The 27,528-nt window shown below is 39.9% G+C and overlaps 1 protein-coding gene across 7 annotated transcripts in view; it reads right to left on the bottom strand.

The window, feature by feature from the left end:
* Window positions 1-27,528, bottom strand: part of ADAM23 (ADAM metallopeptidase domain 23) — a 180,085-nt gene that overhangs the window by 100,628 nt on the left and 51,929 nt on the right. For all 7 annotated transcript variants that reach the window (XR_003899754.1, XM_026647693.2, XM_026647690.2 and 4 more), the window contains exons 4-9: window positions 12,718-12,781; window positions 8,376-8,458; window positions 6,846-6,909; window positions 2,852-2,924; window positions 2,025-2,104; window positions 879-944 (exon numbers count right to left, since the gene is read on the bottom strand). Coding sequence is in view for 6 of the 7 variants with exons in the window: in XM_026647693.2 (XP_026503478.1) it covers window positions 879-944; window positions 2,025-2,104; window positions 2,852-2,924; window positions 6,846-6,909; window positions 8,376-8,458; window positions 12,718-12,781 (430 nt within the window). In the remaining variant the exon portion in view is untranslated. The remainder of the gene's footprint in view (window positions 1-878; window positions 945-2,024; window positions 2,105-2,851; window positions 2,925-6,845; window positions 6,910-8,375; window positions 8,459-12,717; window positions 12,782-27,528) is intronic.

Raw genomic sequence — 27,528 nt, 5'->3', positions numbered from 1 at the left:
CTATCTTACTTGGCACAATTAATGAAAGCAGTAACATTTAAATAGCAAATGTCAGCTGATCTAGTTTCTTTAATATCTCCTCAAGGAAAAGAAGAAATCAGAGCAGAATTCTTTGTAAATGTAACACATTTTGCTTAATCCAATGGCAAGATTTATTGTTTAGTTCACTACCCTGCCTATTTATAAGCATGGATTTACCAGGAAGAAGAAAAAAAAAAAGAGAGAGATAGCTTCACATGCATATCTTACTGCCCAAATAGCAAAGCTTTTTACTCTAAATTGTGTCCTACCAGTCTCAGCCTGTTTCTTTAATCCTTAAAAGATGGAATTTAATTTTTAAATTCTAACAGTACTGCCACTTAACAGTTAAATATATGTTAACATACATCTTATCTATATATATACAAACACACACACATATATACAACACTAATAATACATATTAAAACACTAATATAAATAATATATATTAATTTGGTAATGTTTGTAAAGTACTTTAAGTATTCAAAGTGCTGTCTAAAATGCTCGGTATTATAAACTACTATGGGCCACACTGTGTCTTTCAGCTTAGCACTAGCAAGGGGTAGCCCCGGGGGTACAGTACCTCAGACACACTCCTCAGAACCGTGTCACCCTATTCCTGTCTTGCTCTGTGGGGAGAAGTAAATTTCTATACCCCTTAAAAGGATGTAATTTATTTTCCCCATTGCACATAGCTACCTTATCTTGCTACCAAGGAAGGGTATAGATCCTCTCTCCACACCCAAAAATCTGTGCCAGAGAGTGAGGTACTCAGATATAGAAACTTAGACAGTCAGGTATGGACCACCTTCTGAATCAGATTACAAGGAAGATTGCCACTGAATCTATATCCTTACCATTTTATGGTCATTGACAATCATGAGCTCTAGATATTTCATCTCTTCAAATATACCACGAGATGCCTGTTGGATTTAAAAATACATTGTGAGAAATGACAGTGTGATGGTAATTTTTAAAAATAACTCTGCAGCTGGCCTAGGTATCTGGTAGCAGTGGAAGAGCCAAGTTTGTATCGCTCACTGGCTTCAACGGGACTACTCACATAAATGTTACTCGAAGTGAATAAGTTTGCCAGAATTGAGAAAGCTCTTCAACTAGTGTAAATCGGGATAGCTCCATTAACTTCAATGGAGTTACATGGATTTACATCAGCTGAGGATCTGGACCATTTCATTTAGAATAAATTCAGATCCAAACCTCTTTGTCCAATGTTTTCAGAAAAGGCTATTGTTTCCATAGAACTTAGCGTTTAGAAAGACCCAGAAAACAACATATCCTTTGTTCCATTGCGATATTTACTAGATCTAGGAAAAAAGTGATTTTTTAAAAATAGGTACGGTTTGAAACCCCACCCATTGTGCTGTATGATCCCAGGAGAAAGCTGATCTCAAATAGACAAATGGGTACAAATTAATATTAATGAAAGCTAAAACAAGCCACAAGCACATGTATGTAGACAAAATGAAGTCCAAACTGATGAATCTAAACTAGTTATAATGTGTATTGCAGACTGTGAGAACTGTCCATATTTTTTTTCCCTAAACAACCCAATTTTGGATCACAAATTTGTTACTTTTGGCTTTGGCCATGCTACTTCATGAGCCATGTGACCATACGAGAGGGCATCTATACAGTAGTCAGACTTCATCCAGGGGTGTTCTCTGTCCACAATAGTATCAGACCTTAATGATCACTGAAATTTTAATCACACTTTCACTATCAAATTTCTGTTCAAACTGTACATGGTATTGCTGTCATTATATAAACTATATCTATTTTATTCTGTAGATTCAGGTTCAAATATAATGGCATCATTTGGTGGAAAACAGTACTGTATTATAAAAATATGAAAGAGAGATATTTTAAACTTTGTTTCAAGCGTCCAAAGGATTTTGTTTGCTAAGAACCAATGCTCACTTATAATTAAAGAATTTGGAAGTTTATGCAGCACTGCAGAGGTCTAAACTTAGTGTCACACTTACACTCACGGCCCTCTTTCTTCTCCTTTTCCTGAGCCACTGTAACTCAGACAGGAAGGACCACTCAGAACTAGATTCAGTCTCTGAAGAAAATAAAATTAACAGAACTTACATAATTTAGCATTTATGCAGGAGAACATGCAGTTTAAATCCTTGTAAGAATGGAAACTCTTTACAGTGAGATTAATTAATATATCTCTATAACTAAATTAAAGCTGGAAAATTTCAAAAGTTAAAAAGTTTAGTGAAATCCTAAGAACATTCGATAAAACATTTTAGAAATCATTGTGATGTGGACACTTATCCAGCGGGAAATGGACTAAGAATACCTAATTCACAAATATTTGAGGTGAATTGCAAAGCATTCTCTAAAATTCATAACTTTTAAGGATCCCATATCAATAACAATCTATATGAATAGATTTAAAATTACAATTAAAAATGCACTAAAAAGGGACATAAAGAGCCTAAGACCTGACGATACAGTTTTGCTTTTTCTCTTTCATGTGTTGATGACAATCACTAGCATCCAAAAAATATCAGCTGATTAAAGTATTAGTGATGAAACCAACAGCTATTCTCTGCCAGAAGAACCTAAACACAGGTCTTGATAGGTGAAAACATTTCAGTTCAATTTTAACATTTCTGAAATTCAATGTGATGATAATAAACTTGGTATACAGAAGTCAACTTGATAATGGTCATCTTTTTTCTTATTCTTCTAAAAGTTCAGCAGTTTAACATAGGCGCCATTAACCTGAACTTCAAACTATTTACATTACAACTAAAATTATTTTTGTTACTGAAAACATAATGTAACCAATACATACCAACATTCTTCATTTGCTTCGATGTTTGTGTTCCTAAAGTCCTCTGGATGATGTGTGGCCTGCCTGTGCTTTTCTAAATAAAAGAATGTATAAAAACATTTTCAACTTATTAGCAATGCCAAATGAAAAGAAAGATGCACTTATTACAGTAGATTGACATCTTATTTGTTCTTTTCCCTAAAAGGAAATAGTAATATCCACTGACATAAATGTAATATCTTTAAATTGGTGCTATGTATACTTTACCAGGATAACTTCTACGCATTAGATTCTTAGAATATTAATCCAAACATGAAAGCCTGCACAATTCAGTATGATGTACTCTTCAATTGTAGAAGGCCTTATTTGGAGAACTCTCTCATAGTGTACAGGGAGACTTTGGGTTGAAAGAACCCCGGGTAACAATAGAGCAGGTTACAAGCTCCTGATTAACAATGCTGTATCTTTCTCCAGGGCCAGAGGAGGTGAGACAAGTCTCTCATTAGGATTGGTGGTAGGCTTCTTGCCTCTTTATTTCTAATTCTGCCTCATCTACTGACTGGCTGTGTGGTGAATCACTTGGCTGCTCTGCCTCAGTTTCCTAATCTAAAACACGGACAATATTTATTTTATCACCTATATTACAAAAGGTGTCATAAGGATTAATTCATTGATTATAAATATCTTTGAGACCCTCAGAGAGAAGACATTAATAGAGTATGAAGTATTATCTCAAGAATCCAAATTCTACTCTCTGCATACATACATATACCTAGATACAGTCTTACTGCACCTGCTCAAAAATAAAGATATGCCTATTATAAATCACAAAGACAAGCTACTTAATTGTACTGAAACTCAACAGAAAGAACAGTAAGATTTATGTCTCTTTCAACATAATTAATGCACAGTGCCGTAAATCTATATATAGGACAAAAAAGAATAAATATATTGAAGTTTTCTCCTTTTAAAATGATAAATTTCAAAGTATCACAGTTTGATATGTGCTCCATGGATCTCTGTCTCCTCTCCCTTGTCATTCCATCACCTGATCTTGTCAAATAATGCTTTTGAAAAGACAGAATGCTATTTTTGTGCAACTCCTGAGAGATTTGTGTAAAACATGGAAGTAAAATATTCAAAAATTCAAACTGCACATGTACAGTAAATACAACTTAGTTTCATATACTGCCTTCCATTCCTAAGGTATCCGAAAGGACTTAAGCAACCAAACAATGAAATCATCGTTCGCAATCAGATAACTGGTGTGGACATCTATCTCAGGTATTATGCACAAAGCGGGAGATCAGGTGCCTAACTTGCACTGACTTTCAAGTTGGGTGCCTCACTGCCATTTATGGCTCTGAAAATCTCCCTATAGACATTTTATTTTGGTCAATAGAAGAAAGCAGTTTTATTGAGAACAATACTCTTGTCCAAAACTATCCTCTATGCTCTTTAAAACTTCCACCTGGACACACAGAGGTGGCAGAGGAGATATTTTAAAATCTTCCATAAATTACAGTGATTGTACAAAGTCTAAAAATAACCCTAATTATTTCTTTCCATTGCCTCAAGCTCTGTACTACAGTGTCAGCATGAAGAGTGAAATTCTACTGTCCTAGGAGAATAATCTCCCAATTGTCTGTCTCCTAATTAAGGAGAGGTTACCAGATCCACAATGGTGAACATATGGTCAGTTTTCAAAAGGGTGACCAGATGTCCCGATCTTATAGGAACAGTTCCGATATTTGGGGCTTTTTCTTGTATAGGCTCCTATTACCCCCCACTCCCTGTCCTGATTTTTCACACTTGCTATCTGGTCACCCTAGTTTTCAACCAATAGCCAGTGTCATATATAGGTTACATTTAAGTACAGTATGTAGCTTTGTAACAAGGAGCCTTGCTCCAGCTGCCACACTGAATGGTTCCTAAATTATTTTCCAATGGACTATCTGTGACATTGCAATCCATATGATTTTATGAAATATGCTAATGAATGTGACTATAATGTAACTGGAATATGCTTCATGCAAAAGGCCTCCTGTAAGGTATCATTACAAAGCTTATAATCTACTGAGTGTGGTCATCCTGTTTGTATAACTGTATCATTCTTGGATCTGAAACTAGAAATATGAAATATAACTCTGAGGTCCTATTGTAATTATGCAAAGTGTGGGCCATTAATGGTGGTTTGGAATCTTGATGGCTCCCATCAACTAGGACAACTGGTTGTAAATGGCTCTGTTTACTTGCAAGCCTTCCTGTGAGTCAGGCCAGGAAGAATGAAGGCTTGGGGTCTCACAGGACATGTGACCATGTCACCTTGTACTGGAATCCATCTTAAACCTGGGGCTTTTCCATTTAGACAGTGGGGTGGGGACCCAGAGAGACAAAAGATTCCCGTCTTGTGCCAAAGCTATATAAGGGGGTGGAACAGAACAAAGGAGGCTGCAGTCATGAGAAATCCCCTAGTTACCACCTGAGCTGGAACAAGGACTGTACCAGAGGAAAGGATTGGGCCCAGACTAGGAAGGAGTCCAGTCTGTGAAAGAAACTTATTGAAACATCTCTGAGGGTGAGATTTTATCTGTAATCAGTTTCTTAATGTATTAGGCTTAGACTTGCATGTTTTTGTTTTATTTTGCTTGGTAACTTACTTTGTTCTGTCTGTTATTACTTGGAACCACTTAAATTCTACTTGTTATACTTAATAAATCACTTTTGCTTATTATTGAACCCAGAGTTAGTGACTAATACCTGGGGGAGCAAACAGCTGTGCATCTCTCTCTATCAGTGTTATAGAGGGCAAACAATTTATGAGTTTACCCTGTATAAGCTTTATACAGAGTAAAATGGATTTATTTGGGGTTTGGATCCCATTGGGAGCTGGGTGTCTGGGTGTTGGAGACAAGAACACTTGTTAAGCTGTTTTCAATTAATTCTGCAGCTTCTGGGGGACGTGGTTCAGACCTGGGTCTGTGTTTGCAGAAGGCTAACATGTCTGGCTCAGCAAGACAGGGTACTGAAGTCCCAAGCTGGCAGGGAAAACGGGCTCAGAGGTAGTCTTAGCACATCAGGTGGCAGTCCCAACGGGGTTTCTGTGACCCAACTCGTCACACTATCATTCTAACTAGGATTAACATTACCTGAAGCATCTTTACTTATCACACAAAGACTAACAATCTTGCAGTTCCTTTGCGGGACTCTGTTGTCATGTTTACTATTACCAAGAGAGGTTTTAAAAGAAACCAGTTAGAATTACAGCACTTTGTGTAATTTATCGTGCACTGATGAGGTGCCAGGCAAGATACGAAGCCTGAAAATCCTCATCTTGATGTCTCTTGGATACCCAAAACCCCAAAATGTCTCTTGGAAATCAAATGCAAGTGCAGAAGTATCCCACAGGAGAAACATTCCTGGTCTATTGTGCTGAAATTTGTAAACTAGCCTTTGAAGTATAGTCAGCTCTGTTTACATCAATGCCTTCAGGAGCAACAGTACAAACATACTATACTTAAAGAGAGCCACAAGTTAAGTAGAACAGGTTCAGAATGTGAATAAGATATTTGGGTAAATATATTCCTAAACCCTGATCCAATTTATTCATCTATTTGTATCAGAGCCATTACATACAGGCACTACAGTCCTCTGTGATAACTACCCAGCTGCGGCACTCTGTATGGAGTGCCTGACCTCAGCTCCAAAACATAGGTTTTCACCAAGTCAGTGAAAGGATCAAATTCACTAGCTCAGACAGTAGAGGAAATTGGTAAACACTTTTATAGTCTACAAATCATTCACCATGGGAATAAGCCTTTAGAAGCCACCTACATGAATGGCCTATTCCCAAATCTAAAGTGAATTTAAGATTAGAAAATTCAAGTTAAAACATGGAATTAAAAATAAATCTTTAATAATTCAGATTTGCAAGTTACTTGTGAGAAACATACTGACATTTAGGCATCCCTGTAACAAACAAAACCAAAAAAATTACAAATCAGTATAAACTTACTGCACTGTGGGTCAGATCCATTGGTTCTATGAAGTACACATAGGTGCTATCTTCAAACATGCCACTGGAACATTAGAAAGAAAAAGGAAGAGATTTAGGACCAATACAAGTACTAAGGAATAATTTTAATCCAACAAATGGTCTTTGGTCAAATAAATCCAATTGTACTATTTAAAACTAGTGAACAAGCCATCATAAAAAATTCCAGTGGTAACTGGCAAAATATAGTAGTGATGCACATCTGCAAAATCAATTTTGTGCTAGACAGGATCCTTGGTAATGGAATACTTGACACAACAATGGAAAGAGTCAAGATCTGATCTTGGTCGTTCCTAAAACACCAATTAATATGCAGAAGACAACAAACACAGCTGAGTTATATACACATAATCAACAAAGAGCTACTGGCCATATACTATCTTACATTATTTATTTACATCAAAAATAATAATCAAAAGACTAATTTTTCAAAATTATAATTCCTGGTATGACTGTACTGGAATCATAGTAATGCAGGGTTTCTCAAACTTCATTGCACCGTGACCCCTTTATGACAACAAAAATTACTGCACGACCCCATAAAGGGGGACCAAAGCCCAAGCCCCACGGCCTCAGGCAGGGGGGCCAAAGCCCAAGCCCCACTACCTGGGGTAGGGGGACCAAAGCTTGAGGGCTTCAGCCCCACTACCCAGCGATGAAGCCCTTGTGCTTTGGCTTCAGCCCTGAGTGGTAGGGCTCTGACTTTGGCTTCAGCCCCAGGCCCAACAAGTCCAACGCCAGCCCTGGCAACCCCATTAAAACGGGGTTATGACCCACTTTGGAGTCCCAACCCACAGTTTGAGAACTGTTGTAGTAATGTGAAGAGCTGAAGTCTGATTTTTGTTCATATTTCTGATCTCTTATTTGTTTTAATCAGCCACCTTGATTAATTTATTTCTAGGTATTTACAATCTGCAAGGGTTTCGCTAGACAGCACCAAAAATTTCTAGTATCCCTGGTGCTTAAAAAATTAATTAATAGCAGTGGTTAAAGCCAAGTATACAGAAGGTAGGCTCTGTACTATACAAGCTTCCCCACTTTGTCTTGCCAATGCACCTCACTCCTGACACAGAACATTTCTACTATTCCAGTCCTGAACCTGTCTTGAGGAAGAAACTGCAGAACACTGAAGAACTAAAGGGAATAGAAAAAAAAATCAGAAGATACAGAGAAGCTATCAATCAAAAGCTAAAATCCATAGACAGGGCGGAGGATATAAGCAGTTTAAAAAACTGCAATGCCAATGAGAAACTCCTTAGCTGAGCATGGTCAGCAAGGCGTTCACAGAGAATACTCTAGAGGAGTCATTGAGATACTAGCCACTATTCTTGAAACAAGACTGGTATGCCTGTACCTCAGGATGCCAAAAATCTTTGAAAGCTTGGAGAATTTCAGTCTGTCTCATGCCAAGAGATGAGACCCAAGGACAGGAATCCAAGAGTAGCAAGCAGTTAATATAGTCTCTTTGGAGGAATGAAGATTTGCACTCACTTAAGTCCATTACATGTTGAAAGGGCAGCTTTGGAGTTTTGGACACCTCTGATGTTTCCATGATAGTAACAGTGCTCTCCACCCTAAAGATGTTAAAGAAAAAAATAAATACATTAAATTATCATTTAATTATCATTTAATTCTAACTGAAAAATTGATCCTACACACCAAGTGAAGAAATTTAGAGGAAAGAGTCCGTTACATTAACAACCACTGAGTCTCCTCATCACTAATAAGGGGGGAAAATATACTGTGCCTAGACAAAAGTACATTACTTATTTATATCTGGCTTCCAGCCATAGCAAAGGTTGGTCTTTCCTTACTTAAACTCACAATGCCATTAATTATTTTGTTTCCTTAAAGAGCAATTTCCCTTTCAGAAATTATTCTTTAGATGTGGTATTATGGGGGTCCATATTTATGATTTCTCAGTGATGGCCAGATCAAAACTGTTGAAATTACAAGTCCTTTTTTTTTTTTTTTTTTAAACAGTAACCCACATCAGCTCTGCCTGGAATCTGAAAGTCAAATTTAAGGTTGTCTTGTTAAAAAGTCTTCAAGAATGAAACTTTATATAATGGGAACTTTAATTAAACAATATGGTTGTTGATGCATGACTAAGGAAGAAAATCCAGCTCAAAAACTCAGAACTGTATTGTCTCTACTATGCAAACTGAGGTAAACACAAGTAAAAACTTGATTTTGACATATTAAAAGACGTGATTGTAAAACAAACAAGGAGCAGATCATTTGACTAAGAAGATGATATTTGTACATATCAGTAGACCATACTGAGACAAAACCCAGACCTTAAATAAAATATATTAGTAAAGAGACACAAGTATGTTGGGCACTTCATAGACAGATATGAATGCAAAGTCCATGCCTCAGAGAACTTACAGAGTAAATAGTTAACCTTCCCACACGAGGGGAAGCAAGAAGCAAGACAAGAAATGACTATATGAGCTTCATCCACAACAAATTTGTTCTGTTCTCCTTCAGCTCTGCCATAATCATGGCCAAAACAGCACTATTTCTTCAGTTTCATTGATGAACATGTGCACAGTCTCCATCACCTATTTTGCCACCATCTACTTCCTCTCACATAAACAGAACTTTTTTCCCCATCAGAAAATTTCTGAAATTTTTTTTAGCACTTCCTGATCAGCTCCAATTAGTACACAGTTTTAACTACACTAATACATACTACTATTTCCATAGGAGCACTGCCTCATTCCATGCACAGAATGGTGCTCTGGAAATGAGGCATTTCTACTGTCACTCTTCAAAGACTGGACCCAGGCCTCTTCCATGGCATAACGTATAAAATATGTGGACAGATTGTGCTTGCCCCTAATTTGGGTGCCCAGTGATGGGGAGGATGTAAGAAGTTTCTTCCCAAATTTGCAGGGCCTGAATAAAGGCAAGATAAAATTGAGTAATCTTAGCTGGAAATTAAGACCTTTTATTGTTGGAGAATATCAAATAAACTCAGGGGACAAAAAGAAACCCCACTAGAAGCAGAATGACATAATAAGCAAGAGGGAAATACGGGAGCCAGCAACAGAGATAAAAATAAATGACAGAAATGTTGTCAAAATATTCTTTGGTGTTAAAAAACAGAGTCTCCGTGACAATATATAAATGGTCTTCTTCCTTGTCCCAAATCCTTTCTATTTAATTTCTGTATGCTGTGAAAGTAGAGCAGCACTGTGGTATTAATAAATACTTAATTTTGACTGTAAGTAGTCAAGTCTTTGAAAAGAAAAATTAAAACCTTTAGAGTACCCTATGGATTCTATACTTTAGGCAACTGCCAAAATACCAACACATTACTAGAACAAAATCTATATCCCTTATCTATAGTCTGATAGGCTTAAAATCTAATTCTATCCTTATTACTGAATAGCAAAATTACTAATCCCTAAATTACAGTGAGCCACGCGAGTCATTTTTTGATGGGACTGCTAGAGGCTTAAGAGACTGTTCATTGTGAATAAGGGTGGCAGAATTTAATTTCATGTGAATAGTTCAATTCAGTAAACAAGTACAGTGCACTTGATTTTTATTATTAGAAGGCTGGCAGCAAGAGCAAACCTAGAAACCATTCAGGCCTTATATACTTACATTGAAAACATTAGTCTCAATTTAAATTTTTAAAGAGAGTGAACATGTAAGAGAAAGTGCTGAAGAATTTAGAAGCTTTCAAAGCCAGCTCCTCAGCTAATGCATGTCAATGTAGTTCCACTAAAGGCAATGGATTCATGCTGATCTATATCGTTAAGAACCTGGCCTTTAATATCTGTCAATAACAATCCTAGCTAAAATCAAAAAAGTGAAAAAAAAGTGCTTGCAATAGTTTTATTGAGAAAAGTGTAAATACAGTGCAGTCACACTGCTTCTTCCAATTGTTCTAACCTACCATGTACCCTAAGGAATCACCAGGCATATAATACTTTTTAGTGAACTGTAAACAGCAGCAGCAATTTGTATCTTGTTTATTTTATGAAATGTTCTGTTCAGAATCTGGAACAAGTATAGCACAACCTTTACTGTGCACAATTAAGTTCATGTATTCTAATAAAATTAAGTAAATAACCATTGTTACACGACAGTTACCCATATATGCGTTATGCACTGGCCTGTATTCTGGAGTTTATGGAACTAGGCTTATTTAAACAGTTCTTCCTAAGAGCTAAATTGTGATTATTTTACTAACACAAGTAGTTTCAAGAAATTTAATAAGATTACTCATCGGAGTGAGGAGATCACAATTTGGTCCTGGTTATTTTCACCCCTATAATAAAGCTATATACTGTAGTTCTAGAAAGAGATGGTTTCATCGAGATTTCACTTCTCTACAGTCAACGAGAAATAAACAGTTTGCCATTCGTCAAATATATCTACATAAGACTGAGCAGATTAAAAAATCCCTAAAGAAGTATATTTTCTTTACTGCTGTTAATTATGCCTCTTGTGGACCATGTGACCTCAAGAGCACTATTAATGTTTCTAAGTCAATCAACTCAGAAAATATCCTTCAGAAAGTTTGGATCTAATTACTGCAGCATGCAAAGGTGGCCCATTTGCTGAGTCTAAAGTTCTAATATAATCCTCCAGTTAGACTCATGATTCAGCAACCGCAGTGCTCACTGCTGGTGCTGCAGCTGACAGTTGTTCAAGTCTATGTAAAAGCCAGAAGGGATTGTTTTCTTGCTTCCTTTAGCATTTTTGCCTGCTCTCCTGAGTAATGTCTTAACAAAACTAAGCAAATCCCTTGATATACTGCATGAAATTATTTTTTCCAACGAACAGAGTATAAATTGATACATGAGACTAAAAGCTACTATATTTGAACTCTACTTAAGATCCCCAATGAGGAGGTCAGATTAAGCAAACGGACATACAGCAACTGGACAAATAGCAACCACATAAAGGATGAAATTCACCCTGGTTTTGAGGGCGTAAAAGTAAGATTCACATGTTGTGCTATCCTTCTGGCCCTCTGAACAGAGACAAGTTTCATGAATAGTGACTTGCAACTTCTACTATACTCTGGCATTTATAGCGATTTTAAAAGTCTAAGAGCTCAGTTAACTTAAACAAAGACATTCTTGCCTTAACGTTTATTTTATATCCGTCCTTTCTCTCTGCTATTCCACATCCCAGTAATATAGTAATCATCCCTTGTGCTATCTAAATCAAACAAAAACATACCTATTTTTGTTCCCCTGTCTCCTCAAAAGACTAGGTCATGCAATCCTCTCTCTCAGGGGCGAAATTTATCTCTGTCCAAAGCCTATGCACTGCTTAAATTCTACTTTAGCTCTAATTTGAGAACTTAAGTGGTGCATAGGCTTTCTGCTGACATTCTGAAGAGGGGTGAATTTCACTCCGTATTTTTTTTTTCTGATTCGTGGTTTTATAAAAACTCTTGCAAAGAAAAGCCATTGCAAGTGTGTTTACTGACTTCCCATTACAACTTAGCCTTGCGCTTTATGCGAAGTGTTATGTTTATGCGAATTAAATGTTTAATGAAGAATTTAGTGATTGTGTCCTCTAGTGTGGGAGCAACTGAAAAAATTATAGTTTAGAAACTGTAGCTTTCATCTTTGGCACTTTCATTTGCAGCTAATTGCCCACACATATTACAATTTTTCTCCTGTCATCTGCTGAATAATCTTCATCAACTAGACGAGATCACAATTCCTTGATATATGTGGTAAATGCCTTTTGGTATTTGATAAATATTGTAAACAACACAGAAAGTTTGTGTTTTACTGCATTATCATTGTATGGGGGGAGGAGAGAATAAGTCTCTCTTATTTAATATATATAGTACCTTAGAAAATTGTGGTTTTCCATCTTCATAGTGAATCTCCACATAATCAGAGGATAACAAATCACTGTAAAAAAACAAAAAAGAAACATTTTGTATGGTATTTCTTAAAAACAGAAACAAAAAATGTAGATGTAATCACTGTAATTTTATCATTTTAGCTGAAATCCTTGAATCATTTTTTTCTAACCTAGTAAATTAAAAGAATCAAGAAAGCTGTCTCCAGAAAATGGCTTGCTGTTGCATTTTGAGGCAAGAAAGACTTTAGACTTTGGGGAATTTGACTCACTGGCTGAATTTCCATTATGTTAGTCTTACATTAGTATGATTTAATTTGCTTTTAATGTATACAGTAATTAAAATGAATATAAATTGACTCTATGAGTTTTGTTTCCACTGGATCTAACTGACCAATGTATGGTTAGTTTCATTATTGTTTTCAAATAAGTATTATATTTATTATTCATATCAAAGTAACACACAGACACAGTGCCTGTCCCAAGAGCTTGAAGTCTATAGAGAGAAAAAACATATTATTGATTATCTATTAACCTTAATCACCCCTCTTCCTATCTATTATATTAGTTCTTTACTCAATCTTCATCTACAAACTCAAACTATTTTAGTAACACTTTTAACATTTCTTTTCAAAGCCTCTAATATCCTGGCAGGACTCAACTCAACTCAATCTCACCCTTTATCCTTCCCACACTTCCTTGCCTGAAAACTCCTTCTCCCTCTGCAAAAGTCCCCATTCTGTCAAAGAGATGAGGAAAAAAAAATAAAACACAGCCCTAATACTAGAGGGGATCGTGGGTATAGTGGAAACATGCTGGCTACTCCGACAGCTGAAGACTCAGCACTTGGGTGCCAGAGGGCTGGCTCCACTCATGGAAAGAGGGGCTTCTGCTTCATGTAGTGTTTGGGGGAGTGGGAGTGGCAGTGGTCCTGGTGTTCCCAGACTGCCTGCTGCCACTGCCCAGCAGATAAGCAGGGAACCATAAATGGGTATTCTATCCCCACTAGCCTTTGTCTCGGTCTCTACATATCTGGGACCATTTCAATGCCCCAACCACAATGAGTTAGAGCTCAATCCAACAAGACTTTGGGCACTTTGGCTCTGATAAAGTAAAGCACTTAAACATATGTTTATAGCACTTCTCACATGCTCAGTTATGCAAATTATGTGAAACAGTGCATCATATTGATGGACAGCATCCTGATCATCTTGCACTGTTTCCCAGTGCTAGCATCTCCCCAATGCCTGGCACATGTTCCCGCCTCACTGTGCCAGCCAACACAGGCAAACAGCCTATCTGAGTAGTGTATCTTACTAGTGCTGGAGGGACATCAATATGCACTGCAACCTTTTTGAATCACTATGGAGAGGCTTAAACATAACTGTCTCTAGCGGTTTGTGGTCTGATTGTACTATTTTACAGGGTGACCATATTGGTAGAATCACTCTACCCCAACACCGCAGCCAATAATTCTTTTTCTAATTGGATGTACCCTTGTTCAGTTTCTATCAAAACTCTACTGGTGTATGCAATCAGCAGCTTCTGCAACAGAGCTACCCTCAGTCCCTTCTTGGATGTATCACATTGTAGTGTCATTTGTTCTCCAAACTGGTAGTATTTTAACTTAGGGCATCTGTAATAAGTTTTTGCTTTCTTTCAAATGCTTGCTGTTATGGCACTGACCAGTCGCATTCCACATTCTGCCTTGAACGTTGATCTATGGGCTCTGTCACTGCTGCCAAATGAGGACAGAATTTAGATAGGAAGTTTAATTACTACTCTCAGTTACGTGAGGGTGAGGCAGGTACTTGATCCAAATATAGAGCAAGACCAAAAGGTGCCCCTTACTCCATCTGCCTCTCCTAAGCACAGCTCACTGGAATGCAGAATCTGGTCATCGTCTGGGCCTACTGGCCAGAGCACTCTCTTCGCACAGGATACATATGCAAAGGCTTATAAATTCAGTTTGTAGTGTCTCAGAAACGTAATAAATGAGGCCCAAACTGCAACTCTGCAGATTTTCTCTACCAAAGAATGTGTCCATTGCAGATGTTTTGGATCTGGGCAACATGACGGGAAGACACATTCTTGGCAAGTATGAAAGGACCTTGAATATTAAGCCAGGGAGTATTATCTTTTCATCATGTAATACACAGAGTACTGTTCTTCACATATTCTACTAGCAGAGGTGGTGATGACTATGAAACAGATTTTGTTACAAAGAAAATAATGGATCTATTGAATTCTAGGGCTCAACAGGAAGAGCAGTATATGCCTGAATCACATGATTCAGGCCCCATCCAAGAAAGATCAAGACATGATTCCTAATCCTGAAAGACTCATCCTCCTTTAGTGCCATGAATAGAATGTAAATGCTTCATATCCTACAGTAGAACCTCAGAGTTACAAACAACAGAGTTACAAACTGACCAGTCAACCACACACCTCATTTGGAACTGGAAGTACGCAATTAGGCAGCAGCAGAGACAAAAACAAACAAACAAAAAATCAACCAAATACAGTATACAGTTAAACATAAACTACTAAAAAAAAGGGGGGGGGGAGCAGCATTTTTCTTCTGCAAAGTAAAGTTTCAAAACTGCATTGAGTTAATGTTCAGTTGTAAACATTTCAAAGAACAACCATAACATTTTGTTCAGAGTTATGAACATTTCAGAGTTATGAACAACCACCATTCCCGAGGTGGTCGTAACTCTGAGGTTCTACTCTGTACTCTGAAAGGCCAGAAGGGCTGTCCTCAATGCTAAGAAATGTACGTGTTTCCTATCTAAGCTGGACCAAGTTCCCTCAGCTATAAGGTATTCCTGATCACATCCATTTTGGTGATTTTTTTATTTGGAATAGTGAATTCTGTCTTTACAGTCAGACTGGATGTCTAGAACTACCATTTAATGGAATATCAAACTGTTGGGAACCCAAACCTTCCCATTCATTACATTTGGAGAGTGATTCTAGACCTGGAGCATAAACCTCATCAGTTTCCTCATATGTAAACTGATCTCAGGAAGTAATCCTGTGCACAAGACTATGAGACTTGCCATTTGGAAAGCCAGCCTAATGGGAAGTGCTCCTGAAGCTTTGGTTGATTCAAGTGTGAATCTTGTTGATTGTCTTCTCTGTGTCATGATCCACAGGCCTTGAACCCAAGTCCGCAAGGTTCACAGGAGCAGCCATGCTCCAACCCTTCACTTGGCCTGACTACTGCTTACCCAGGACCCAGAGGAGCCTTCTGTGGCTCATTCGAATGGGCCCTCCACCTCTAGGCAGATAATCAATCACTGCAGGCCCAAGCTGCACAGCTGATGAGGGAAACCAGCAGCAGCAGGAGCAAGTGAAGCAGCTTAGTGCTGAGAGTGCTGTGCTGCAAGCACCACCTGCAGTGCCCTGCCCTGAACAGGAGCCTGAGAAACCCTTGCCTGAAAGGTTCGATGGGAACTGCTGGTGGTTCTGAGGCTTCATGAACCAATGCCACATTCTGTTCCTGATTTATACCTCTGACCAGTTCAAGGTGACCTTAGTAATCAGCCTACTGACAGGAGACATTTTAGACTGACTCTGCTGGAAGGCCATAGCCCAGCCCAGGGCTTTCTTCAGTCGATATCAACCATCTTATATGCCCCACAATAGAAACTGTTGTTGCTTCCTGCCAGGTGTGTGCTCACACCAAGATCCCATTCCAGAAACCCTGAGGAAACACTTTCTCGGTCCTGGGAGGCCATTTCCTTTGATTTTCTGGTGAAACTACCAAAATCCAGTGATTTCATGACCATCCTGACAGTAGTGGATTGCTTTCAGAAAATCGCTCACTTCATTCCCTTGCATGGGATTCCCCTCCACTGGAAAACTGCTCAGCTCCGGATAAACAAAGCAGTCTATCTTCATGGCCTCCCGGATCATTTCATCTCTAGGGCCCTACCATGAAAAAACACATCATGAACAATGAAATCTGGTCTCCCTCATGAAATCTGACTATTGTAGGAGGGTCGCAGTATTGACACCCTTACTTCTGAAGGCAGCACAGAGCTGGGCAGCTGGAGAGCAGTGGTTTCTGGCCAGACGCACAGCTCTAAAGGCAGTGCCACCACTAGCAGCAGCGCAGAAGCAAGGGTGGCATGGTATTGGGGGGGTCATCACTTTTGTGGGGGCATGGCTGGCCTTATGGGTGGGCAACCGCCCAAAGCGCTGTGGTCAGGGGGGTGCTGTGGTAACGCCCCCCTGCACAGCCAGCCCCAGGCTCCTTTAGCCCCCAAGTGCTGAGCCTGGAGCTGGGGACGGAATGGGCTGGGGCACCCCAGCTGGGGGCTCCTTCTGTGCGCTGGGCTCTAGCCGCTAGGGCCACTGAGGCTGGGGAGGGACAGGACTTTCTTTTCCCCTGCACAGGCCGCTCCCGGGGCCAGATTAGACCCACCTCTGGGAACTCCTCCAGCTGCAGGAAGTTTCACGGCTGCTGGCTGGGAGCCCAACTCTGAAGGCAGACTTGCCACTAGCAGAAGCACAGAAGTAAGGATGGCAATACCGTGACCGCCTCCAATTGCCTTGCGATACACATACCCCCACGATCTCCCTTTGGGTCAGGACCCCCACAGTTATAACACAGTGAAATTTCAGATTTAAATATCTGAAAACATGAAATGTACATTTTTTAAAATCCTAGGACTGTGAAATTTACCAAAGTGAACCGTGAATTTGGTAGGGCCCTAGTCATCTCTGATTGGGATCCCTAGTTCACTATCTGCTTCTGGCACAAGGCTCCGTGCCTATTAATTGTCTACATGCACCTGTCCTCTGCCTACCACCCTCAGTTGAATTGCCAAATGGAATGAATCAACCAGATGCCAGAGCAATACCTATGATGCTACACTAACCATCACCAGGATGACTGGTCTTATCAGTATTATCACATGCCAAGTTCTCATATAATAATGCAGACCACGCATCCACAGGCCACAGCCCCTTCTTTGTCAACTATAGGTACCGCCCTCAATTTCATCCACAATTACCGACCTCCTTCCCTAATCCATCAGCCTTCGACCTATACAACACATCCAAGAAGAGGTGAAAGGACACCCTGAGAAGGCAAAGAAGGACTACAAAAAGCATGCAGACAATGATAGGCAACAAGGCCCTGTCTAGTCTGTAGGACAAAAGGTATGGCTTTCTACAGAACACCTCTGTACAGACAGACCCTCTTGGAAACTAGACCACCAGTTCCTTGGCCCTCACCAGATTCGGCGACAAATCAACCCGATCACCTTCAAGCTCTAGCTCCCTTAATCCCTAACAGTCCACCCCATATTCCATGTCTCACTCCTAAAACCCTACACTGAGAACACATTGTTCCAGAGAGCCCAATCACCACCTCCACGGGTCAGGAAGAATACATTGTCCATGAAGTTCTCGATTCTAAGGTCAAGCAGGGTAAATTGTGGTACCCGATCAACTGGGAAGGTTATGGCGCAGAGGAATGCACCTGCAAGCCAACTGAGAATATTCATGCTCCCATCCTCATCCATAGAAGCACCCTGAGAAACCTAGGCCCAGAGGGCACCCCTAGGGGAGGGGTGCTGTCATGAGCCATGGGGCCTCGAATCCAGGTCCTCAGAAGCAGCCATGCTCCAACCCTCCACTTGGTGGCCTGCTGACTACTGCTTATCCAGGACCCATGAACCCTGGTCTCATTTTGAAGCTCCATCCCTGAGGTCTTATTAGCAGAGTCCCAGAGCAGCAGATTGGTCCACTGGCCTTACGTAAGCCAGCAGCAGGAACAGGAAGCTGTCCAAACCACTGGGATCCACCCTGCTCCTGCTCCCCTGGCTTGACTTCCTGGCATCCTGACCTGGCTTGATTTCTGGCATCTGATTTGTGGCTCTGATCTCCAGTTTGTCTCCTGCCTCTGACCCCCTTGTATCCTGACCCAGCCTGATTCTCAACTCCTGTTTCATGACTGTGGACTTTGTCTCTGACCACAACCCAGCTATGACACTCTGTTGGAGAAACTCCAGCCTGGGATGTATATATTTTAACATCTTAATGTGCAATGTTTTTGGACCAGATTTAAACAACTCTTTACATTGACAATGAATCCAAGTTCCGGTAGGCTGACTAGCGCCCATTAAGTCACTGACTGAGGGCTAATAAGCATGTGATCATCTCCATGAACCAAGTTCAGAAGCTGACTATGGCACTGCATTATCAGCAAGTGCAGGATAGCGTCTGCCAAGTCTCCCAAGGACACTACAGCTTGTGTGGAGTTCAGGAGTATCTATCTTGTGCTTTGATTTTCTGATGAAGCGTTTGAATGGCTGTAAGTCAAGAATGGCTTAGGCTCTTCCGATTTTCTTCTGCACATTGAAAATTATGGAGCAAAGCCTCGAGAATTTCTTTTGTTTGGAAAGTAGTTCTAGGCCCCTATGCTGAGAAAACAAGCTATGTTTTGAAGAATCATCTGATGTTTTTTACAGACTTGTGGAAATAAAAGACTAGATGAAGGTGCTGGGTTTGGCTTCAGGTAACAACCATGCGTTATGTCCAAGATCCGCTTGTCTGATAGGGACATTTGGCATTCAGGTGAGAATTGTAAGACGTATCTCATGAGTCTAGATCTGAGCAGAGCCTCCATCTCAGTAGATGTCATACTGATGGCTTAACAAATGTTGGAGTTGTTAGGTTTCTTTTGGCTTTCTCCAGGGTTACATGAAATAGTCTGATCCCAGTAAACTTTGAGGAACGTAACATTTGCATGTAATGATTTGTAGGTTGTAATGATTTTAATCTCTAACATTCTACAAATTTAAGAGCAGCAGCAGCAGCATCTGTGTTCAGCTGAGTTGCTCCAAGGAGTCAGTGAAAGGTGGCCGCCCAGTTAAGATACTATCATCCTGCCATTTAAAGTACCCTCAGGTTGTGGACATGTTCTGGCTTTTCAACTGGTAAAAAGCTCAACAAGGAGACAAAGGCATCTTTCTGGAGTGAAGGCAAAAATCCATCTCTTTCCAAAATAGATTCTCTTCATCCAAAAGCACATCATTGAATTTCTGCTGAACCTCCACATTTAGGATTGATTATCACACCCATGTATACCTTTCAGAATCAAGTCTCATGATACTACAATTAGAGGAGTCATCTACAATGCATTCTCTGGTCATTTCCACTTCCCCACTGCTTAACTTTTGAGTTCATCACATTTCTTTATGTGCAATTATCCATCTTCCACAGGTCAAACTGTTACTTGCCCACAGAAAATAGATCCCAAAGGAAGCTGACAACCAGCAGACTGGTAAATCCAGAATCCAAGGTCATTGCAGCATCTTGAGTCACAGATAGTGTTGGCTCCAGCCATTGCTACCTTCATGACCAGATTTTCAAAAGGAGACTGAGAGGAATAGCCATTGGTTCTCTAAGTAGAATATATTTTATGTCAATTGTCTTAGCAATAGCCAGGGTAGTATGCAAGTGCTGTCTACCCTCCCTCATCAATTACTCCAGCGGAGGGTGAACAGGCTCTGCTGCTCTACTTTCAGAGGAATCTCGTTCCAAGTACCTTCATAGTTGTGAGACCCTCAGCAGTTTCCAAAGTAAAAAGGGGTGACCTTATCCAGTATTTTCTATACAGTACCTGATCCACAAAAACTTATCCTCTGTAACATTTATGTGTTGCAGACTTTTGAGCCTATATAAAGGGTGGAAGAATCAAGGTTACCAAGGATTCATTAACACCAGGGTGTGTGAATTTCAATAGTGGCAAAATAGGCTCTGGTTGCATCACTTGTTCTAGCATCAGAGCTTCCTCAGTATTGCCTGTTGCCTGTATACTAATTTACTGAGTCAGGATCATCACAAAGATATGGGACACTACAAAAATAATCTAGTTAAACAAAGACCAGACTAGTCAATATTTGCTCCTGTCATTGGAAGTTTGAGAACTGGTCCACTGGTGCAAGGGTAACCCACTTTTAGGAAAGCCATTGTGGAATATTCATTTATTTAGCTTCCTGGACAGAGAGCAAATTCAGTCTAATTTAACAGTGTTAAACAATAATCGCGCTGAGGCTTACACACGGTATAATAAAAAGCTTTTTCAGTAGTAGTTGGATTGCCAAGAGTACTTTCCCTGGCTTATCCAACTCTAAGCCAAATGTAAACATACCTGCACAATTTCAATTCTGAATAAGAGTCTGTGTTACAGAAGTAATATTGGCATTTCATAAACATTATGAATATATGCAATTCATTTGACTGGCCTGAAATCCAATATAAATACATAAAACAACTGTGACTCTTGCACCTGAGACTTAAAGCTTCTGTACGCAGAGGTTTATCAATTAAAAAGTACACTGCACTATTACAATTGTGTTACACATTTACTGCTTAACAATAGTTGAAGCTGATCCCAATGTAAAATCTATGAAGTTCTGTTATTAAGAAGGGCAGTCTCTTACCTTAGCACACAGAAATTTCTTTAAAAAATAATTATAACGTTATCTCTACAGGATACATTAACTTCATCTGCATGGTGTATAGCAATGACCATATAGGATAGGATTTTCAAAAATGTCTGAGGGTATTAGGCATCCAGTTCTCACTGACTTTCAATGGACGTTGAGTATCTGACTCCATTAGCCATTTTTGAAAATCCCGCCAGGAGTCTTTAATCTTCAAAAGAAAACTTTTCCATATCATTTTGGAGTACTGCTTCCGGACTAATTTTATAGCTCATATTTGTAGATGTAATTGGACTTTGTGGCGAGGGTCTGCTTGGTCTAACTGTTGAGCTTATAAATGCCACCGACTCCCGCTGGCATCCTACCTTTACCTGCTATGCTGCTGCTGCTTCAGATCAAACTGACCTGAGCACCACTAACAAAGTGGGTTTAATAATTTCTCTGAACCCTTTTTCTCACTACATAACTCAAATGGTAAAACAGAATGATACAAAGTGAAAACTTTGCATAAGGAAACAAAGGATCAGGCCACACACCCACAGAGTCATATTGAATCCATATGCATATATTAAGATTGCACAATGTAATTAGTAATTACACAGAAAAAAACTACATAAAAAGAATGTTAAGGTTGCAAAGTCAAGTACTCAAAAATTAGAAAATGTCAGAATTGAGGTCGATCATGCAGCCTTAAGGGAGCCATGTTAACGCTCCACAGGCAACCACAGTTCTGGCATTTTCTTCAACTTTAAAACTATTCTTTTTAATGGAGGCGCGTGTGTGTGTGTGTGAACGCATGCACAATTTCCTTGGGTTTTAGAATAACAAACTGAAAAAACAAATTATATCATGTGGCATTGACACCCAGATAGGCCATCATCATGGTTGTAACCTTCAAAGCCACCACACAGACTTCTGTCACTTGAACTAATAGAGTAACTGACAACATCCTCTATGTGGAGCAGCCACCAGAGGGGAAGAGACACATGCTTTGCTGGGGATTTCACAGATATTTGCTGCTAACACAAATGTTGAGACTGAAGACTCTTTGATTCATTACTGTCTCTATGGGGAGTATAATCTAAATGGTTACAGACTCTTTTGCCCATTCCCCTCAAGCCTGATCCCTTCTACTCTCATTCCCTCCAGCCTGTCCCTGCCTCAGTCCTGTCTTCCCCCAACCAACTCCTACTTCCAGCCTATTCATGTAGACAGTCCCAGTCTCCATTTCTCTGGACTCTTCATCACAGTCAGTCTTACTGCCCATCTGAGTCCCAGTCTTCCCCCACTACCCTAGCTCCTAGTCCTACTTTCCCTCCATAAGCTCCTCATCCGAGTCACCCTGACCAGTGAGCCCCAAACCTCCCACCAGCCTTCTCATCCCATCTCAGTCTCTCCATCCACCCCACACTCTTCCTAGTCTGAGACTTCCTCCTCAGACTCCTGGTCCCAGTCTCCTCATCCCATACCCTCACCGCTCTTCATCAGATCTCAGTCTCACCCTCCCTGCCAGCTCTGTTTCCACTCTGGGGTCCCAGTCTTCTTGCCAAGCCAGTCTCCTTCTACAGCCAGCTCCTAACCTTATCCCAATCTACTCTCCCCACCTCTTCTTCTCCCAGTCCTGTTCTTGTCCCCCTCTGCATTCCTCCTCCAGAACATGTGGGCCCAACAGGAAACTGGACACCTCTTGCAGTTGCTCCCTGAAGCCAAGGGCAAAACTGACCAAGCGTCTGGAATTGTGGAGTATCTCCTATGGCAGACCAACGTTGCCTCACTCAAGGTGCTAAGCACCACCAAATCAACGTGTTAAAGCACCAAACTTTAACATGGATTGATTATACCAATACATTGATCAGGATGAAGGATGTCCCAAGGTGCTGAGGCATAACTTTGCAGCTTCTCCCATCAAATCTACATTGTTAAAAGTGGTACTGGCACAGATGGACTGTTTGACAACTAATTTAAAAAGAACAAAGCAAAGTACACACCATGAATTTACCTATTAAGTGTGACATTTCAAAGTTAATCATTTTTATTTATCCTATCAGAATGAAAATTGTCAAGATTTTTTTTTTAATTCAGAAAAACATTAAAAAAAATCCTTTCATAATTCCAATATGGCTGAAAGGATTTTGCTCAAAGTTTCAAAAATAAATTATGCTTCAAAATCAAGCAGGAAAAATTTCACTGAAAAGGTAAATGTTTTGCAAAATTATGAATACGTGAAATCAGGGAGTTAGAACTTTTTGCCACCTTAATTGTAAGAATCACTCTGGTCACAACCACATTTGGCAACAATTCAGGAGATGTATGTTGACTGATTCCAGAACAGAAAGAGAGAACATTAATGTGATGTCTTGTACCCAAACCAAACTGCAATCCAAATTCAGATTGGATGAATGAAGTAATGAGAGTGAGGAAGAGTTTAATTGCCCTGAACTTTTCCATATTCCTTGGACTTGTCCAGTTTGATTTTTGAGTCTTGTTCTGACTTGTGCTATCTTGCCTCACTACATCTTCTTTCTACCATATTTTATTAAATCACAAGACTTTGCCTTATAAACAATAAGCAAAATTAATTTCAAGAAACTAAAGATGGAGCCAGTAACAAGACAGGCAATATATGAGACTTATTTGTGTTTCATATTCTTTAAATTATGTTTATCTTAGGTACTAATAAATCAACTGTTTGCTTGTGTATTTTGTACATGTTTCAAACTCAACACTAACGACAGGGCAGCCGGTTGTGAATTGCTTAAATTTTGTGAATTACTAAATAAGCAAACAAAAAACAGTTAGAACCAGGGATGTAAAAGGTTAACTGGTAAGCATAGTCTTACCGGTTAATCAACTTAACTGTTAACCCCCACGCGAGCTGGAGCGGGTTGAGCCGTGGTGCTCGGCTGGAGCGGGCCCAGCCCCAGCCACTTAAACAGTTAGCCGTTTAAACAACATTTTTAATCATTTAAACTCTTAACTTTTTTAACAGTATTTACATCCCTAGTTAGAACCAAAGGTAATTCATCACAAAATGTTTTGTTGACTTGACAACAGGAGCTTAACCAATATATCATACTAAAAAGTGAAGTAAGTAATGAGACCTTGCTATAAAATTTTGATACTAGAGCTTTAAGTGAAGGGAGCCAGAACCAGATACTGATCCCAATATAAACATTTTGTGCCACTCTGGCAGCACCAACCACCCTTATAACTGTCTTAAATGGCTACATGGGGGTTCTCCTAAGTATGGCTACATTCCTGGGTGTGGAGATGTGTAGCCAGTCCTAACCAATCCCTCCCAGCTCTAGCATAAGTGATGTGGTGGGGGCCTGCCAGGTCATCGGACGTGGCCAAAGTGATGATGTACTCTGGTACTTACAGCTGTGGAATGGCCCTTTGGGGGCTATTTAAACTGGGTGTAATTTAGAACAGCCCTGAGTTACTCAATCCTGATCTGATTAACTTCTATAGCTTAAAAAAAAAAAGTTCTCAAGCAGAAAGACTCTCTGTAGCCTAGTCCCTATTATCAATCCCAACTATACCCAGGTATACACTTTGCTGAAATTAGATTGTTCTTCTTGAAGTTTATTACTGAACTATGCTTCCACTATGTATTTATAGTCATCTCAATTTTGGTTGCTGCCTTTGAAGCTACTCTGACAAGAATGTCATCCAGGAATAGTACTGCAGACAAATTCCTTGTGATCTCAAACAATAATCAGCATGAGTATTATTTTCATATATTCTATGCAAGTTGTTTATAAGCCAAATGGTGGTGTTTTGTATTAAAACTGTGGGTTTAAAAAAAGCAAATGTAAGAAATTACTGGAGACAGGGATTAACTGAAACCTCCAGATAACTTTTACTAGATCTGTGAAGTCCCTTAGTATTATTAGTATTATTACTGTTCATATGAATGATGCTTCCCTATAGAAGCCTGCATAAATGGTATATCCATTTAAAATCACTTAAGATCTAGTACTGCTCTGATTCTTTCTAATTTCTTCCAAACCACAAAAAAGCTCTCCTCCACCCCCACCACCTTCCCCTCCCCCCCGCACAATTATAGGTTACCAGAATAAAGATGAGAAATAACTTCTTCCTTAGTGCCTGAACGAAAATGAAAGGAGATATGTACATCAATTCTACGGAGAATCTCACAATCTGATAAAATCTTTTATAGTATTTTTGTGGATAATGTTCTAGCCACTCTTGAATAAATCCTGATAATCTTCCCTCATTTGAGAGGAGGTACTGAGAGGGAGACAGAGAATCATGTTTGACTCTCATGAATGAGGATGCATTGCCAGATTCTTTTCTACCTCTGTGTGATCTCTGTTTAAAAACCAGTTTCTCCTCTGAAACAGTTTGGGGAGTAGGGACATGAAGAAATTCGTCCTTTATTTATGCTCGATTTCCATTTTTTGAGGAGAAGAAGCATACTTCTCAGTTATGTCAGCAGTCACATTCAAAGTGGCAGCTTGAATGGCTCTTCAGAATGCTTGAATGGTTCCTCAGCATCTCTTTAATGTGGATGTCAGCTTGCCATAGCTTTCACCACGGATTTCTCTCCTTGTGGCAGGATTGGGAGGCCATGGACCCTGAAGAATATCTCAATCAAAGGAGCTAATCAAAAGCATCTGAAAAAATTAAACTGTCAGAGATATTTTATAATAATGAATCTTGAGCTTTCATTTTTTGCAACAAGAAGTGCCACAATGTCATTGCACTATGACAGAACTGCTGTGGAAAAGTAAGTGACAAAACTGACGTTTTAAGAGATACTATAGCTGCCTCAAAATTGCATCTTAATTATTCCTCTACTCTTCTGTCTGCTGGATCTTTAGCAGATGGAAAAAAATTCTCTGCGTGGGAATCACCTTATCTTTAGCCAGGTCTACAATTAGGCTTGGCAGGATTCGATTTAAATTGACAGATGTCAGTAAGCACTGATTTCAGCTGACACGCTGAAATCAACGAAAAAATATATACATCAGTAACAGCTGGTGTGAAGGAGCCTCCCTCCAGCATCTAGCACTTGCAGGATTCAGGTGCCACTGGCCCTGTGGCAGCACAGAGAGCCCTCTGCAGCCCCACTATCATGGGACTACCTGAGCGGGGCTGTGACAGTAGAGCTGCAGAGAGCTCCCTGCATGATCACTGGGCCAGTGACACTAGATCCCTGCAGGCACAAGGTGTGGGGAAGGCTGTGGTGTTTGCAGGGCAGAGCAGAGATTCCCCCTGCCAAGGCTGTGAGGACAACGATGAGCCCCTGGCCATGGAGGGGCCACCCCACTGCTGAATGGCTCCTGCCCAAGGAGAGAGCCATTTAGCAGTGGTGTAGCCTCCCCATAAGCTAGGGACTCATGCTGCTCCTTGCAGTCCTGGCCAGGGGTCTCTGCTCTGCCCAATCAGGACCACAGCCTTGCTCCACCCCTTGCGCCTGCAGGGTTCCAGTGTCACCAGCCCTCTGGCAGCACAGGGAGCCCACTGCAGCTCTGCTCACTCACTCACCAGCCAGGAGTGAAGCGATATCCCTCGGCAAACCTGGTCAGCAGCAGGGTGGCCTGCCCCACAGCCAGGGCTTGCTCTCCTCCCCTGACCAGGAGTGTCTGCTCCATGTGACCAGGAGCACAGCCGCCCCTTGACCTTGCACCTGGGTTTCTTGGCCCCTTGGCCACGCATAGAGCCCCCTACAGCCCCACTACCAGGTCTGCCCTGACCCCAACCCTTCCCCCTTAATTTCTTACAACTGTAAAAACTGAAATAGTTGTTAATTTAAAAAAAAAACAATATTAATTGTCAAAATTGGAAAAAAATAAAAATAAAATCTGCCTTGCCTAGCTATACCATATGTATGCACCTTTGAAATAGTGGACAATTCTGATTTATCCATTTGCATTTTATTAAATTTCATCAATGTCTGAAGGCATTAGCCTTTCTTAATATGTTCCCATTGAATACTATTTACCAAAGTTTAAATAAGATGTTTATATTTACAAAGAGAAAAGAAACCTTTAATTTTTGTTTCTTTTCCTCTTCCAGGTTTGACTGAATTCCCAACATGTTCTCAACACTATTATTATTTATTAGCACGGCTGTCGATTAATCACAGTTAACTCGCGATTAATCACAATTAATTTTTTTGAGTTAATCGCAGTCTTAATCGCACTGTTAAGCTATAGAATACCAAGTGAAATATTTTTGGATGTTTTTTCTACGTTTTCAAATATATTGATTTCAATTACAACACAGAATATGAAGTGTACAGTGCTCACTTTATATTATTATTTTTATTACTAATATTTGCACTCTGAAAATGATAAAGAAAT

Source organism: Terrapene carolina, unplaced genomic scaffold (assembly GCF_002925995.2).
Source record: "Terrapene carolina triunguis isolate 2854851 unplaced genomic scaffold, T_m_triunguis-2.0 Scaffold62, whole genome shotgun sequence".
NCBI classification, from domain to species: Eukaryota; Metazoa; Chordata; order Testudines; family Emydidae; genus Terrapene; species Terrapene triunguis.
This window is presented reverse-complemented; position numbering and strand designations above follow the sequence as displayed.